The 17,260-nt window shown below is 44.2% G+C and overlaps 1 protein-coding gene across 1 annotated transcript; it reads left to right on the forward strand.

The window, feature by feature from the left end:
* The first annotated feature begins 821 nt into the window (after positions 1–821).
* On the forward strand, positions 822–14,147 carry LOC132819273 (zinc finger C2HC domain-containing protein 1A-like). Its single transcript, XM_060830699.1, has 7 exons — positions 822–942; positions 1,930–1,991; positions 7,456–7,575; positions 8,442–8,577; positions 9,433–9,749; positions 10,681–10,747; positions 14,062–14,147. Exons 1-7 carry the CDS (start codon positions 822–824, stop codon positions 14,145–14,147), a joined length of 909 nt encoding a protein of 302 aa, XP_060686682.1.
* The last annotated feature ends 3,113 nt before the right edge of the window (positions 14,148–17,260 follow it).

Consider the following 17,260-nt stretch of genomic DNA (forward strand, 5'->3'; position numbering starts at 1 on the left):
TATCCCTTACTGTCTATAATGCTGCCTAACTTTATCTCATCAGCAAATTTGGATATATGACTTTCTACGCCATCATCCAAATAAATGATGTGAGTAATTGAGGCCCTAACACAGATCCTTGTGGGACACTATCCTGCTGTTCATTAAAATAATGGCAGATAGAATAGATTGCAACACTTCTGTCAATCTAGCACTCCCTCAGGACAGCACTGGAGTGTCACTCTACATTATTGTGCTGCAGTCATTCAACTTCAGGTTTTATTTTTATCAATGACAGAATGTGGGCAAGTCAGCATTTGTTACCCTTTGCTAATTGTCCTTGGAATGGTTGATTGTCTAGGTCATTTCTGAGAGCAGTTAACAGTCAACAATATTGCTCTGAAATCACTTGCCAACTAGACCAGGTAAGGAATTTCTTTCCTAAAGGGCATTAGTGAACCAGATGGGCTTTTATGACAATCAACAATGGTTACATGGTCACCATTAAGCCAGATTTTTTAATCCCAGACTTTACGGAATTCATATTTCACCTTGGTGTCAGTCGGAGCCATGTTGCAAGTGCATCAGCTAGGATGCTGAATTACCAGTCCAGTGATATCATCACTACATCACCTTATTTTTGTAAATAGATTGGAAAGATTGGGGAAGAGAAGATAACGGGAAAATTTGATCAAGATGTTCAAAATCATGAGGGGTCTGGACAGAGTAGAGAAAGAGAGAGAGAAACTGTTCCCATTGGCGGAAAGAACAATAGGGAAGATTTACAATTTAAACCAAATAAACAATGGCAATATGTGGAAGAAGTGCAATGAATGATTAGGATGTGGAATGCACTGCTGGACAAGGTTATGGAAACAGGGTCAACGGAGACGTTCCAGAGAGAATTGCATTGTCATCTGAAAAGGAAGACTGTTCAGGATTATGGGGATCAGGCAGGAAATGGTATGAGTAAAAAATGAGGTCTGCAGATGCTGGAGATCACAGCTGCAAATGTGTTGCTGGTCAAAGCACAGCAGGTCAGGCAGCATCTCAGGAATAGAGAATTCGACGTTTCGAGCATAAGCCCTTCATCAGGAATGAAGGGCTTATGCTCGAAACGTCGAATTCTCTATTCCTGAGATGCTGCCTGACCTGCTGTGCTTTGACCAGCAACACATTTGCAGCAGGAAATGGTATGGACCATGTGAGATGCCCTTTCAGAGAACTGTTGCAGACACGTTGGGCTGAATGGCCTCCTCCTACACCAAAACCTCTTGTCATCCTGTGGTATCTCTGGTGAAGAACTTGAATGCACAATCTTCTCACATCAAGAGGCAAGAGTGTCATGCACTGAATTAGAGCTAATGCCCACAGCTACTGATAGGAATGGGTTTAATGGGCCAAATGGCCTTTTAATAACAAGATGTTACTGCGTTCTTGTTAGCCATTATGGTGTATTCCAGCCTTTGATCACTCATTCATTCTTGGGATGTGTGCGTTCCTGACAAAGCTGGCACTTATTGTTAAATTCCTAGGTCATCATAGAAGGTAACTGAAGAGCTTCTGGGTGATTATCAAGGGGATTGATGAGTGGGTTACATTGGTGTGGGTTTTGTGTCACACACAGAAAACAGCTAACTCCCACCTTCTCAAGGAACGACTAGGGACAGGCAATAAATGCAGGCCAGCCAGTGATGCATACATCCCACGAGTGAACAAAACGAACAGCACCAAACAGGGTGAGAAAAGCAGATAGCCTTCTCCATGGGGGCATTGAATTTACAACAATCCTGGCCCTTTCATTGGAGACTTTCACCAATATAACAGTTTTCTCAACAAACTATTAGGAGGAGATTTGAACTCAAATCAACTCTGGATTACTAGTCCATTTAACAATGAATGAAAAGTGTTGAATTTTGATTTATTTAACTTTCTTTTTCTTGAAAACAGAGCAGAATTTGAATCTCGTACCCTGCAGAAACTGTGGAAGAAAGTTTGAACAAGCGAACCTGGTAAGTTTGTACAGGATTTGTGGCTGTCTCTGCCCTTGTTTCATAAATTGCCATTAAAACATTCAAAACTCTGCTACCCTCTATAAACACACACACAAAGTCTCTTTGCCATATCATCCCTTGTGGTCCCTGACCTGCATTAGTTCATGGATAAGCAACATCGAGGTTTTAAAATTCCCACCTTTGTTTTCAAATTCATCCAAAGCCTCAGACTCTACCTCTCTCTGCAATCCTCTCTCGTCCCACAATCCTCTGAGGTCTCCTCTAATTGTGACCTCTTATATGCCTCTGATTTTCATTGTTCTATCATTGTCTCTTCATTCCCATCGGGGAGGCGATGGGCAAGTGGTACTGGTAATTCTTCTATAATGTGAAAGGTGTGTTTTTTATGCAACCCCGCATTATAGAAAAATCGTGCTTTAGAAAAGTGCTCAAAGTATTGGCAAAGTAATAGTGTTACAGCCAACACACGTTTTACAAGTTCCTGCTTTAGAAACAGTGTCCCAAAGTCGTCAATTACATTACAGAGAACTTGCATTCACCAAACGCACATTATAGCAGAACAACCTTTATTATCGCTGAGCTGTTAATGCAGGCAATTTTCTGGGGATCTGGGTTTGAATCCTATCATAGCAGATGGTTGAATTTGAATCCAATTTAAAAAAAATCTGGAGTGAAGCGCCCACAGATGGCCATGTATCCATTGTTAATTGTCAGAAAAACCCATCTAGATCACTAATGTCCTTTAAGGAAGGAAACCACATCCTTGCTTGGTCTGCTCTACATATGACTCCAGACCCACAGCAATGTAGTTGACTCTTAACTGCCCTCTGGGTAATTAGGGATGGGCAATAAATGCTGGCCTGGCCAGAGATGCCCTCATCTCATGATTAAATAAAGAAAAATTCACCAAAGCCCTAAACTCTGAAATTTCCTCCCTTTCTCTCACCCCTCCACCTCACTAACATTTTTCACTCCTTAAACCCTTGTCTTTGATGTTGTATTTATGTAATTTATATTCTCCTTATGTGACTTGGTATGAAATTTTGTTTTATAAAGACTCTGCAAAGCATCTTGGGGCATCTTATAAGTTAGAATTATTATAAAAATTAGAAACTATTGTTGTAGGGTCACTTGCTATGCTTAGGGCTATTTTGTCTAAAATGGGATGTTCTGGTTATGTTATGGTTAGGGTTAAGGTTAGAGGTAGGGTTAGGGTTAGGGTTAGGGTTTGGGTTGGCATTAAGGTGAAGGTTAGGGTTAGAGTTTAGATTAGGTTTGGGATTTAGGTTTAGTTTAGAGTTAGGGTTTAGGTTAAGGCTAGGGTTTGGGTTAGGATTGGGGTTAGGGTTAAGGTTAAGTTTAGGGTTAGGGCTAAGGTTAGCATTATGGTTTGGGTTAGGATTTTGTTTAGAATTAGGGTTTGGGTTAAGATTAAGGCAAAGTTAAGGTTTAGGGTTATGGTTAGTGTTGGGGTTCAGGTATGACCCAAATCAGCTGCTGGTTAATGTGCTGCCATCTTGGAGCCTAGTGCCCTGCTCAAATTTTGCCTACAGCGTTCTGTGGCACTATTGAACAGGGATGTCATGTTTGCTATTCCCTTTTTCCTTGTAGAATTCTGCAAAGTGATTATCTCAGTGCGCAGAAAGTCATAAAAACTCAAGCCTGCGTTTACTGGTCACTTTGAGTGCAGAATCAAGGAGGAGAGGGCATCAGTTTAAGGTTTGAGGGGAAAGAATAAAAGGGAACCTGAGGGGCAACTTTGTTTACACAGAAGGTGGTGCGCATATGGAATGAGCTGCCACCGGAAGTGGTTGAGGCAAGTACATGAACAACATTCAAAAGGCATTTGGACAAACGTGAGGATAGGAAAGGATTGGAATGATATAGGCCAAGTTCAGGGGGGTTAGTGTAGATGGACCTATTGGTCAGCAGGGACCAGTTTGGGCCAAAGGACTTGTCTCCGTGCTGCAGGACTCTGAAAGGAAAGGCTGGTAACTATAGGGAATACTGGATGACTAAAGAAATTGAGGGTTTGATTATGAAGAAGAAGGAAGCATATGTCAGGTACAGACAGGATCGATCGAGTGAATCATTAGAAGAGTATAAAGGAAGTAGGAGTATACTTAAGAGGGAAATCAGGAGGCCAAAAAGGGGACATGAGAAAGACCATAAGACCATAAGACACAGGAGTGGAAGTAAGGCCATTCGGCCCATCGAGTCCACTCCGCCATTCAATCATGGCTGATGGGCATTTCAACTCCACTTACCAGCTTTCTCCCCGTAGCCCTTAATTCCTCGAGACAACAAGAATCTGTCAATCTCTGCCTTGAAGACATTTAGCATCCCTTCCTCCACTGCACTCTGTGGCAATGAATTCCACAGGCCCACCACTCTCTGGCTGAAGAAATGTCTCCGCATTTCTGTTCTGAATTGACCCCCTCTAATTCTAAGGCTGTGTCCACAGGTCCTAGTCTCCTCACTTAATGGAAACAATTTCCTAGCGTCCACCCTTTCCAAGCTATGTATTATCTTGTACGTCTCCATTAAGTCTCCCCTTAATCTTCTAAACTCCAATGAATACAATCCCAGGATCCTCAGCCGTTCCTCATATGTTAGACCAACCATTCCAGAGATCATCTGTGTGAATCTCCGCTGGACACGTTCCAGTGCCAGTATGTCCTTCCTGAGGTGTGGGGACCAAAACTGGACACAGTACTCCAGATGGGGCTTAACCTGAGCTTTATAAAGCTTTGGCAAATAGAGTTAAGGCGAATCCAAGGGAATTTACAAATACATTAAAAAATAAAGGATAACTAGGGAGAGAGTAGGGCCCCTTAAAAGTCAGCAAAGGTGGCCTTTGAGTGGAGCTGCTGAAAATGGGGGAGATACTAAACAAGTTATTTGTATCATTATTTACTGTGGAAAAGGACACGGAAGGTATAGAGTGCAGGAAAGTAGATGGTGACATCTTGAAAAATGTCCAGATTACAGAGGAGGAAGTGCTGGATGTCTTGAAATGTATAAAAGTGTATAAATCCCCAGGAACTGATCATGTGTATCCTAGAACTCTATGGGAAGCTAGGGAAGTGTTTGCTGGGCTCCTTGCTGAGATATTTGTGTCATCGATAGTCACAGGTGAGGTGCTGGAAGACTGGAGGTTGGCTAACGTGGTGCCACTGTTTAAGAAGGGTGGTAAGGACAAGCCATGGAACCATAGACCAGTGAGTGTGACCTCAGTGGCGGGCAAGTTGTTGGAGGGACTCCTGAGAGACAGGATGTACATGAATTTGGAAAGGGGAGAGATAGTTAACATGGCTTTGTGTGTGAGAAATCATGTCTTACACACTTGATTGAGTTTTTTGAAGAAGTAACAAAGAAGATTGAAGAGGGCAGAGTGGTAGATGTGATCTATATGGACGTAAGTAAGGTGTTCAACAAGGTTCCCCATGGGAGACTGATGAGCAAGGTTAGTTCCAATGGACTACAGGGAGAACTAGCCATTTGGATACAGAACTGGCTCAAAGGTAGAAGACAGAGGGTGGTGGTGGTGGAGGGTTGTTTTTCAGACTGGAGGCCTGTGACCAGTGGAGTGCCACAAGGATCAGTGCTGGGTCGTCTACTTTTCGTCATTTATATAAATGATTTGAGTGTGAGCATGAGCGGTATAGTTGGTAAGTTTGCAGATGACACCAATGTTGTGTATCTGGACTTTCAAAAGGCTTTTGACAAGATTCTACACAAGAGATTAGTAAGGAAATTAAAGCTCATGGTATCGGAGGTAATGTATAGACATGGATAGGGAACTGCTTGGCAGACAGGAAGTGGAGAATTGGAATAAACAGGTCCTTTTCAGAATGGCAGGCAGTGAGGAGTAGGGTACTGCAGGGTTCAGTGCAGGGCCACAAGCTAATCAAAATATACATTAACGATTTGTCGAAGGAATTGAATGCAGCATCTCCAAATTTGCAGATGACACTAAGCTGGATGGCAGGGTGTGCTGTGAGGAGAATGCTAAGAGGCTGCAGGGTAACTCAGACAGCCTGGCTGAGAGGGCAAATGTCTGGCAAATGCAATATAATGTGAGGTTATCCACTTTGGTCACAAAAACAGGAAGGCAGATTCTGATCTGAATGGTGGCAGTTTAGGAAGAGGTGAGGTGCAGTGAGACCTGGGTGTCATGGTGGAACAGTCACTGAAGGTTGGCATGCAGGTACAGCAGGCAGTGAGGAAAGCTAATGGCACGCTGGCCTTCATAGTGAGAGGATTGGAGTATCGGAGGAAGGATGTCTTGCTGCAGTTATATGGGGTCTTGGTGAGGCCAGACCTTGAGTATTGTGAGCAGTTTTTGTCTCCTAGTCTGAGGAAGGACATTCCTGCTACTGAGGGAGTCCAGTGAAGGTTCACCAGCCTGATTCCCAGGATGGCAGGACTGACCTGTGAGGAAAGGATGGATCGACTGGGCTTGTACTCACTGGAATTTAGAGGAATGAGGGAGGATCTCATAGAAACATATAAAATCCTGATGGGACTGGACAGGCTAGATGTTCTCAATGTTGGGGAAGTCCAGAATAAAGGGTCATAGTGTAAAAATAAGGAGTAGATTATTCAGGATTGAGATGAGGAAGGATATTGTTCAAAGGGTTGTATACCTGTGGAATTCTCTCCCGCAGAAAGCTGTTAGGGTCAGTTCATTAGATATATTTAAAAGGGAGCTGGATGTGACCCTTGCAGCTAAAGGGATCAAGGGGTATGGAGAGAAAGTGGGAATGGGATACTGAGATTGCATGATCAGCCATGAATGGTGGGGCAGGCTCGAAGGGCCGAATGGCCCACTTGTGCTCCTATTTTCTATTTTCTACAAAATTGTGAGAGGCATAGATAAGGTGAATAGCCAAGGTCTTTTCCCAAGGGCAATGGAGTCCAAAACCAGAGGGCATAGGTTTAAGGTGTGAGGGGAAAGTTTTAAAAGGGACCTGAGGGATAACGTTTTCAAACAGAGGGTGGTGCATGTATGGAAAGAGCTGCCAGAGGAAGTGGTAGAGGCTGACACAATTATAACATTTAAAAGACATTTGGGCAGTTACATGGATAGGAAAGGATTAGAGGGATATGTGCCAAACGCAGCCAAACAGGACAAGCTCAGTTTAGGAAATTGGTTGGCACGGACGAGTTGGACCGAGGGTCTGTTTCTGTGCAATGTGGCTCTATAACTCTCTATACCAATTGACTGTAGTAAAGTAGAATATTGTGGGATTGGTATGCCAGATGACCAGTGGTGAGAGGGTGAGGCTGAGAGTTCCTGCGATGAACCTTCAGTAACTGATGTTGGCCCCGAAATGGGGATTGGGGCAGGAACAAGATGGGACAGAAAATCTGAGAAGAAACTGTTTAGTTTCAGATTTTTTTGGGGGGGGAATAGATTGAAAGTATTCTCAAACTCAATGCTGCCTTTTGTCTCAAGGAAAGACATGAACCCATTTGTAGCAAAGTTACTAACAAGAAAAAAAAAGTCTTCAATTCGTACAAGCAGAGAGTCGCTGGGACAGAAGTTTCATCAGTGAGAGGTCTATCAGCTGCCAAGGTAGGACTCATCTCTTGGAGGGAAGGCTCTACCATGTCCTGGTGTAAGTTTTGAATAGACTAAAGTGAAAATGTTCAAGTTCACTGGTTCAGAAGTGGAGACGATTGAATCAATATGGTTCTGGTTAGAAATTTGAAATATAAACACACTATGACAGAGAACTATGGGTAATCCACCCTGGGACATCAAACCCCAGGTTTATTACTAAGCCCCCTTGAACATTGAGACAAAAAAATTACATTGAATTGCGGGTCTAGATTTCTTTCTGTTTTAGTTTGTTTGAATATCTTACGGGATTTGTAAGGTGGATTTAAACGTTGTGTATAAATCTAAAGTAGAACAGTCATGTTACAAGTATCTTTGATAGTCTATGATACAGTGGTAATTCTGAAATTATAATTTAGAATTGATACTTACAATAAATGTTCATAAATAACTCTTAAAAAAATGACATTCTCACACTGAGCTCCTTGTGAACCCATTTTCAAATAACAACACCCTTAAATTCTAACTGCTGATGTGGTAAACTTAAACTCAGAAGTTGCTTTTATTTTAACATATTGTACCCAGAGTTAACTTTGCTTGTTTGGAAACTTCTGGGGAAAGGACACTTCATTGCAAAACTTGGTCTGTAGCTACGAAAGGCGACCAAATTTGTAAGCTTTCACTTTGTTGAGATTTTAAGCTGATGACAAGTTGGACTGGGGTGGTTTATCGGGAAGTGGGGGAGAGGGAGGAGAGCTGTTTACACCCATGCTGTCCGATTCTGTGGTTGTACTCCAGGTTTCTTTGAGATGTTATGTCTGGGAGTTTCCTGGGTGGCAGTGACTGGAAATGTGACTCCAGACTGTGTGGCTCTTCTACAGATGCCTCAACCTGTGTCACATTGGAAACAACAGCATGAAGACTTCATCAACACCATCAGGTCAGCTAGACTCGCCACAGATGCTGTTAAAAAGGGACTTCCTCTTCCCCCTCCACCACCTGCCAGCATCAACCCAGGTAACACCTTGCTTTTATTGAGTTGCTTTCATTGGCATTTCAGTCTGTACAATTCAACACGACAGGGTGATGTATGGCTAGTCTCACAAAAATCCTCACCTTCACTGATCACATTCACTTCCCAAAACCTTTGCTCTTCACTCACTCAAGGGGCTAACCTAGATCTCTCCACTTGCATTTTCTGGGAATAATCTCTATCAAATAGCTTCTGGGAATCCATTGGATAATTTCCACCCTCACGGTGTGGAATTGACCCATAGTCTCCAGCAGTCTGTAAAACAAAACAGGGAATTTCAGGCAACCTTCCAAAGAGAGATCATTGGACCTGAGGAATTAACTCTCAGTTTGTCTCTCCATAGATGGGGCCGGACCTGCTGAGTTTCTACAGCAAATTCTGTTCCTGTAATTTGAGGTTTCAATTAGATCTCGCTGGCCATTGTCTTGCCCTTCTGTCTCTCTCGGGTTTAACAGGGCGAATTAATCAGGCCGTAATATCTTCACTTCCACTGACAGATGGGCCAGGAAGAAGAATGGGCCATTCAGTGCCCTTGAGCCTGCTTGGTAAGATGGTGGACAGTGAGCTTAGTTTCACTTTGTCATGGAGCTGGAAGGCAATCACTAAGATGGCAGTGGGTTGATGGCTGTGCTGAGCTGGCATGGAAGAGGAGGTGAGGCCCAGAGCAGAGCAGATCAGCCATCAGGATGGGGTTGCAAGCTTGAAGGGCAGAATGGACTAGTCATGCTCCCTTTTCTGATGTTGCAAGGAAATGATAGCATTGCGGTCCTAAGTGTAACACTATGGCCATGTCTCGATGAGGCCTGTCCAGGGAATGATTGTGTGTGTCTAACCCCCAGATTACATCGAGTGTCCGTACTGTAACAGGCGTTTCAACGAAACAGCTGCCGAGCGACACATCAGCTTCTGCAAAACCAACGTCAACCGCAAAGTTGTGGCCAGGCACGACCCGACGCCGTCCTCCTTCCATCCTCAAGCTCCCCCTCCCCCAGCACAAGTGCAGCTGGCCTCAAAGCAGCCTACAAGACCAATGCGGGCCCCAGCTATACCATCCACCTCATACCAGGCACCGCGAGGGCCTCCAGTTCAACCAGTACCTCCAATACGGACAGCACAGGCTGTACATTCACGCCCCGTAACACTTCCAGCACCTTCGGTAAGGACAGCCACCCAGACAGTCACTCGGTCTAATACTGGCCACTCCTTGGCCTCTCCAATTTTTTTTTCATTTTTAGCTAATAATCTCCATCTCAACCCAGCCTAGTATGGTCCATTATGATCATTCCACCTGGTATGGTCACTGTGTCCAATACGGTCACTCTGTCTAAAACGGTCACTCCACACGATATGATTACTCTGTCCAGTACGGTCACTCTAACCAGTATGGGTACTCTGTCCAATAAGGTCACTCCATCCAAAATGGTCACTCCAGCCAATATGGTCACTCCACCCAATATGGTCATTCTGTTTGGTATTGTCATTCCACCCGGTATGATCATCTGTCCAATAACAGTCACTCCACTCAGTACGGTCACTCTGTCAGTATGGTCACTCTGTGTGATCCAGTATCATCATTCTGCCCAGTACAGTCACTCCCTCTGTATGGTCACTCTACCTGGTATGGTCATTCTGCCTGGAATAGTCATCTACCCAGTATGGTCACTCTCTCTGGTATGGTCACACTGTCTGGTTCTGTGATTCTGTCCAGTGCGGTCACTCTGTCCTGATGGTCTCCTGGGGGGTCACTCATTGTCACTCTGTCGGTATGGTCACTCCATCTGTACAGTCACTTTGTCCGATGTGGTCACTGTCCAGAATGGTCACTCTGTCTGGTACAGTCACTCTATCCAGTACAGTCAATTACAGTCGTTCAGGACTCTGTTCTGGACTTTCTAGAGTGGGCTTTCTTGAAGCCAGCACCTCCAGGCTCAAAGGTGAGAAAGTGTTTGCAAAATATTCTGAAGAACAGCTGAACGTTGGTGCACTAACATAACCGTCAGAACTGATTGTATTGATGCAGTCAATGTCTGTAATTGTAGAATTTCTTACTGATTTCTTTTTGCCTTCCCCTTGTCCCTGAATCAAAGGCAGTAGGTTCTCCATCAAGAGGCAAGCTGTCTTCAGCTGCCCAGGCTGTCATGGGAGTCAGAGCAGGTAAGGGCTATGTGTACTGCTCGAGTAATGTCAGGCAGTGATGTCAGGTAGAAATATTGAACAGACTGAGGAGATTTCCTTTCAAAAACAGGAAGCTGAGGGGGTGGAATGAGCGAGGTCTGTCAAAGAGTTGATGATGTTTCAGTCATTAAGGCCAAGACTGAAATTGATAAATTTTGAGATATTTTCATTTTTTAAAACTGATTTCTCATTGCACATGGGCATCATTGACTGAGCTAGCATTTATTGTCCATCCCCAATTGCCCCTTGAGAAGGTGGTGGTAAGCTGCCTTCTTGAACCACTGCAGTCCATGTGCTGTAAGTTGACCCCAATGCCCTTAGGCAGGGAATTCCTGGATTTACGACAATGAAAGAATAGCAACATATTTCCAATCAGGATGGTGAGTGTCTTGGAGGGAAACTTGCAAGGGGTGGTGTTCCCATATATCTGCTGGCCTTGTCCTTCTCGATAGAAATGGTCATGTGTTTGGAAGATGCTGTCTGAGGATCTTTGGTGAATTTCTGCAGTGCATTTAGTAGTAGTACACGCTGCTACTGAGCACCAGGAGTGGAGAGAGCGGATGTTTGTGGATGTGGTGCCAATCAAGGGGCTGCTTTGATCTAGATGGTGTTAAGCTTCTTGAATGTTGTTGGAGCTGCACCCATCCAGGCAAGTGGGGGGTATTCCATCATACTCCTGACTTGTGCCTTGTGGATAGTGGACAGGCTTTGGGGAGTCAGGAAGTGAGTTACTTGTTGCAGTATTCACAGACTCTGACTTGATCTTGTAGCCACTGTGTTTGCGTGACAAGACAAATTCAGATTCTAGTCAATGGTAACCCCTCTTCACCTTGATATTGACAGTGGGAAATTCCGTGATGGTAAAACCATTGAATATCAAAGGGTGATGGTTAGGTTGTCTTATAATGGAGATAGTGATTGCCTGTATTTGTGTGGTGTGAATGTTACTTGTCACTTCTCAGCCCAAGTCTGGGCATTATCCCGATATTGTTGCATTTGAACCAGGCTGCTTCAGTTGTGATGCTGCTCTTTAACAAGGTTATGTTGTCCTTGGTATTTTTTTCAGTGGGGTCATAAACATAGAGATTCCAGGGTGTCTGGTTTTTATGGGTTTTAGGGCCAATTTGATGATAGCCTACAGATACTGCCTCAGGAGAAAGGCTTTCTAGTAAAAAAAAGACACTTGTACAATGAAAGGGGAGTGGTCAGTTCTGCCAGCCCAGTTTGTTCTGGTTTGGTTTGGTTTGGTTTGGTTTGAACTGTCTGGCTGAACAGAGCAAGTAGTCAATTTAAGGCTGCTGGTCAAAGAAATAGCTACATGGAGGAAGGTGTTCCATGCTGAATCTCCTTGCCATCTCTCTCTCTCTCTGTCCTGTCAGACCCCGCATTTGATTTTACCTTTTGTGCCAAGGGGAGTTTATGGGAATTGTTACATGTAGTTGGAACAGCATTATTTAAACTGGGATAATCTGTTGCATTTTCGGATAGGTTGTTATTATGCATTCTGTTCTGTCTTTTTTATGTTGCATTCAGTCATCTTGCAAATAAATTCTATTTTGTTTAAAACTAAGTGTTGGGCCAGCTGCATTACTCCTAGACTATCCACTATACAGCTGCTTAAAACAGCTAGTAATGTTAGAGTCCTGGCTACTTTCTTGAAATATTTTGAGGAGGTCTGGCCTGGTCCATAACACAGTATCTGAGGAGTCACGAATGGTGCTGAGCATTGTGTAATCACCAGTGAACATCCCCACTGCACATCTTATGATGGAGGGAAGGTCATTGATGAAGCAGCTAAAGACGGTGGGCCTGGGACACTATCCTGAGGTACTCCTGATACCCATTGATTCCAGTTTTGCCAGGACTCCTTGATGCCACACTCGGTCGAATGCAGCCTTGATGTCAAGGACTGTCACTCTTCCCTCCTCTTGGGAATTTAGCTCTTTTGTCCAGGTTTGAACCAAGGCTGTAATGGGGACAGGAGCTGAGTGACCCTGTCAGAACCCAAACTGGGTGTCACTGAAGAGGTTGTTGCTTGGTAGCACTATTACTGATACTTTCCATCACTTCACTCATAATTGACAGTAGACTGATGGGGCAGTAATTGGCTGGGTTGTATTTGTCCTATTTATTCTGGCAAGTTTTGGAGCACAGGCCTTCAGTACTACTGCTGGAATGGTGTCAGGGTCCATAGATTCTCTGTTATCCAGTGTCTCCAACTGTTTCTTGATAGCACATGGAATGAGTCAAATCAGTTGGGACCACTGGAGGAAGTCAAGATGGATCATCCACTTGGCAATTCTGGTTGAAGATTGCTGCATGTGCTAAATATGAAAGATCTCCAAGGATGTAGGGAAATGGAGTTGAGGAAGAAGATCAGTCATGATCTCACTGAATGGTAGAGCTGACTCAATGGGCCGAGTTGGCCTGTCCTTCTGCGTATTTTCCACGTTCTAGGTAAGAGATACATGGATGAAGGTTTTTGCAGTTGTGGAGTTGTGAAGGTGGGCAATGCAATGGAGATGGAAATGGCATGCTTGGTCACAGAATAGAATTCTGCAGAACTGTTTTCCCAGAACATGATCAGAGGGTGGGACCCATCAGCACTAGGAGTAGAAACATAGAGAAAAGGGGCAGGAGTAGGCCATTCGGCCCTCTGAGCTTGTTCCATCGTTCATTGTGACTGTTCACCCAAATCAGAAACCGGTTCCCACTTTCTCCCTGTGCCCTTTGACACCTTTAGACCTAAGAACATCAAACTAAGAATTATAGCTAACTCCTTCTTAAAAGCATTCAATGTTTTGGCGTCAACTGCTTTCTGTGACAGAGATTTCCAGAGGCTCATCACTCCCTGGATGAAGACATTTCTCCTCATTTCAGTCCTAAATGGCCTACCCTGTATCTTTAGACTGTGGCCTCTGGTTCTGGACTCGCCAGTCATCAGCAACATCCTTCCTGCATTTACCCTGTCTAGTCCTGTTAGAATTTTACAGGATTGTATGAGATTCCCCTCATTCTTCAAAACTCCAGTGAACCAATCCACTCTCTCATCGTACTTCAGTCCCAGGTATTAGGACAATGGTATGGATGTGTTCCAGGGTAAACTAGAATAAACACATGAAGGAGAAAAGAATAGAAGGAGTTGGTTGAGGCAAGATCATGTGGGAGGATGTTAGCCTGGATTTTGTGTCTGTTGGATTGACTAGCTTGTTTCTCTATTCCGAATTTGTAATTCTTTGACTTTAATGTATTTTTTATATTTGACATTTTATTGTATATTTTGCATATTGAAGACTACAATGATCCATCCACCAGTCGGCCATCAGCCAACATGAGAGGACCACCTGAAGCAAGAGGACCACCTACTACACAGCAGTGAGTACATGCAATGGACCTATTCACCAAACAATAGACCCATCCACTAAGTGTTCCCCTCAGAGAAGGATATCTGCCAATCTCTGGGTTGTTACATCCAGTAGATTGAGAAGTGGAGAGACATTAAGATGTAGGAACAGAGTAGGCCATTCAACCCATTGAGACTGTTCCATAATTCAAAATCATAGCTGATCTACTGATAGTCAGAGTATAACGGGACCTTGATCAGATGGGCCAGTGGGCTGAAGATTGGCAGGTGGAGTTTAATTTAGATAAATGTGAGGTGTTGTGTTTTGGAAAGACAAGTCAGGGCAATACTTATATACTAAATATTAAGGTCCTGGGGAGTGTTGCTGGACAGAGAACTTGTAGTGCAGGTTCATCGTTCCTTGAAAGTGCAATTTCAGGTTGATAGGATGGTGAAGGCGGCGTTTGGTATATTGCCTTTATTGGTCAGTGCATTGAGTACAGGAGTTGGGAGGTCATATTGTGGCTGTATAGGACATTAGTTTGGCCACTTTTGGATTACTGCATTCAATTCTGGTCTCCCTACTATAAGAAAGATGCTGTTAAATTTGAGATGGTGCAAAAAAGATTTACAAGGATGTTGCCAGAGTTGGAGGGCTTGAGCTATGAGGGAGACATTGAATAGGCTGGGGCTATTTTCCCTGGACCATTGGAGGCTGAGGGGTGATCTTACAGAGGTTCATAAAATCATGAGAGGCATGGATAGGATAAATAGACAAAGTATTTGTCAGAATAGGGGAGTCCAAAACTAGAGGGCATAGGTTTAAGGTGAGAGAGAATAGATTTAAAAGGAACGTAAGGGGCAACTTTTTCATGCAGAGGGTAGTGCATGTTTGGAATGAGCTGCCAGAGGAAGTGGTGGTACAATTATAATATTTAAAAGGCATCTGGATGGATATATGAATAGGAAGGGTTTGAAGGATATGGGGCTAAATACTGGCAAATGGGACTATATTAGGTTGGTATATCTGGTCGGCATGGACAAGTTGAACCAAAGAGTCCACTTCCATGCTACACATCTCTATGACTCTATCAGATAATACTTAACTCAACTCTCCACCCTTTTCCTCAGAACCCTTACTTCCCTTATTTCTTAAAAATCTATCTCAGCCTTGAATATATGCATTGACCCAGCCTCTGTAAAGAATTCCATAGATTCACTACCCTCTGACAGAAGAGCTTCCTTCTCATTTATCTTCAATGTGTGACCCCACTATTTAATGGTGGTGTGGTGATAATGCCAGTAATTTCACTGAACTAAAAATCACACAACACCAGGTTATAGTCCAAAAGGTTTATTTGGAAGCTTTCAGAGCGCTGTGGTTGTGAAGCAGGAAACATCTAACACTGGCTCAGTTTTGTTTAGATTAGATTACTTACAGTGTGGAAACAGGCCCTTCGGCCCAACAAGTCCACACCGACCCGCCGAAGCGCAACCCACCCATACCCCTACATTTACCCCTTATCTAACACTACGGGCAATTTAGCATGGCCAATTCACCTGACCCACACATCTTTGGACTGTGGGAGGAAACCGGAGCACCCGGAGGAAACTCATGCAGACACGGGGAGAACGTGCAAACTCCACACAGTCAGTCGCCTGAGGCGGGAATTGAACCCAGTGCTAACCACTGTGCCACCCATGCTGCCCCTAAAGATGTGGCTCCTCCACATCTTTACTGAATTAGTCATTCAGAGGGCCAGCCCAGTGTTCTGGCAAAATGGGTTCAAATCCCAAATGGTGCAATGTAAATTCAACTCGTGATAGTGTCTGAAAGCTAGTCTCTGTGATAGTGACCATGACATTGTTGTTAAAAACCCATCTGGTTCACCAATGCCCTTTAGGGAGAAGAATGAGTTGACTGGGCTTAGCCCAAATGACAGTCCAGACCAACAGCAATGTGGCTGACTCTTCACAGCCAATGGCTGAACAAGGCACATTCTTGTCACTCATTGGTCTTGTAAGGTTTTTCTGAACTGCATGTGGGACTCGGTGGTACCTCTTGTGTAACAATCATCTGAAGCTACACTCTTCCCCAGAATAGGAAACCTCCTTCAGACCATCCATTGGCCATGCGTTTTCAAAAGGAACAACACTCCTCTGTGACTCTTCATAAAACTGCACATTCCGGCATCTGTATCATTTCATATCCTCACCAGCGGATTCATTCACTTTATACCGACCTGCAATCCTCCTTTGGAAGCAAGGACAGGAAGGCAGATTCCTTCCTGAATTGTGGAACTCGCCACCAAAGGGAGTGGGTGGGATAAATAGCATTGATGGACCCAAGAGGAAGCTCCATAAAACAAGGAGGCAGAGACAAATGTTAGTCTGAGCAGCAACCAGCAACAACAGAACGAAGGAAAATGAAGCCGGGCATGAACAGCAGGATAAATACCTGAGGAGTCGGGTCAGGTAGAGTCACCCTGGGGGTGAACAGCAGGGTCAATACCTGTGGGGGCTCAGTCAGAGTGACCCAGGGGGTGAACGGCAGGGTCAATACCTGAGGAGGGGAGTCAGTCAGAGTGACCCTGGGGGTGAACGGCAGGGTCAATACCTGAGGAGTGGTGTCAGTCAGAGTGACCCTGGGGGTGAACGGCAGGGTCAATACCTGAGGAGGGGAGTCAGTCAGAGTGACCCTGGGGGTAACCATGTGGCTGCTCATTATTCCTCATGATCACCTTCTTGCCCTTTCCCAGTATCGCTCGACCCTTTACTGATCAAACACATTTCTAACTCAACCTTAAATATCCACCAGGACTGTGCCCTCACTGCTCGCTGTGGCAAGGAATTCCAAAGAGTCACAACCCTCTGAGAGAAGAAATTCCTCCTCATCTCAGTCGTATATCGGTGTCCCCTTAATCTGAGGCTAATACCTCTGCTCCCTTGAGGGGAAACATCCACTCAGCATTAACCCTGGCAAGCTCCTTAAGAATTCTGCATGTTTCAATGAGATCACCTCTTATTCTTCTAAGATGCACTGAGTAAAGTCCCATCCCAGCCAATGTGGATCAGCTTAACCTCATTAGAATATCAAACGGTGATAAGACAAAGTCCTGGTCAGAGGCCATTCTGTCTCTTTCTCTAAT

The sequence above is a fragment of the Hemiscyllium ocellatum genome, chromosome 10 (assembly GCF_020745735.1).
Source record: "Hemiscyllium ocellatum isolate sHemOce1 chromosome 10, sHemOce1.pat.X.cur, whole genome shotgun sequence".
In the NCBI taxonomy this organism is placed as follows: domain Eukaryota; kingdom Metazoa; phylum Chordata; class Chondrichthyes; order Orectolobiformes; family Hemiscylliidae; genus Hemiscyllium; species Hemiscyllium ocellatum.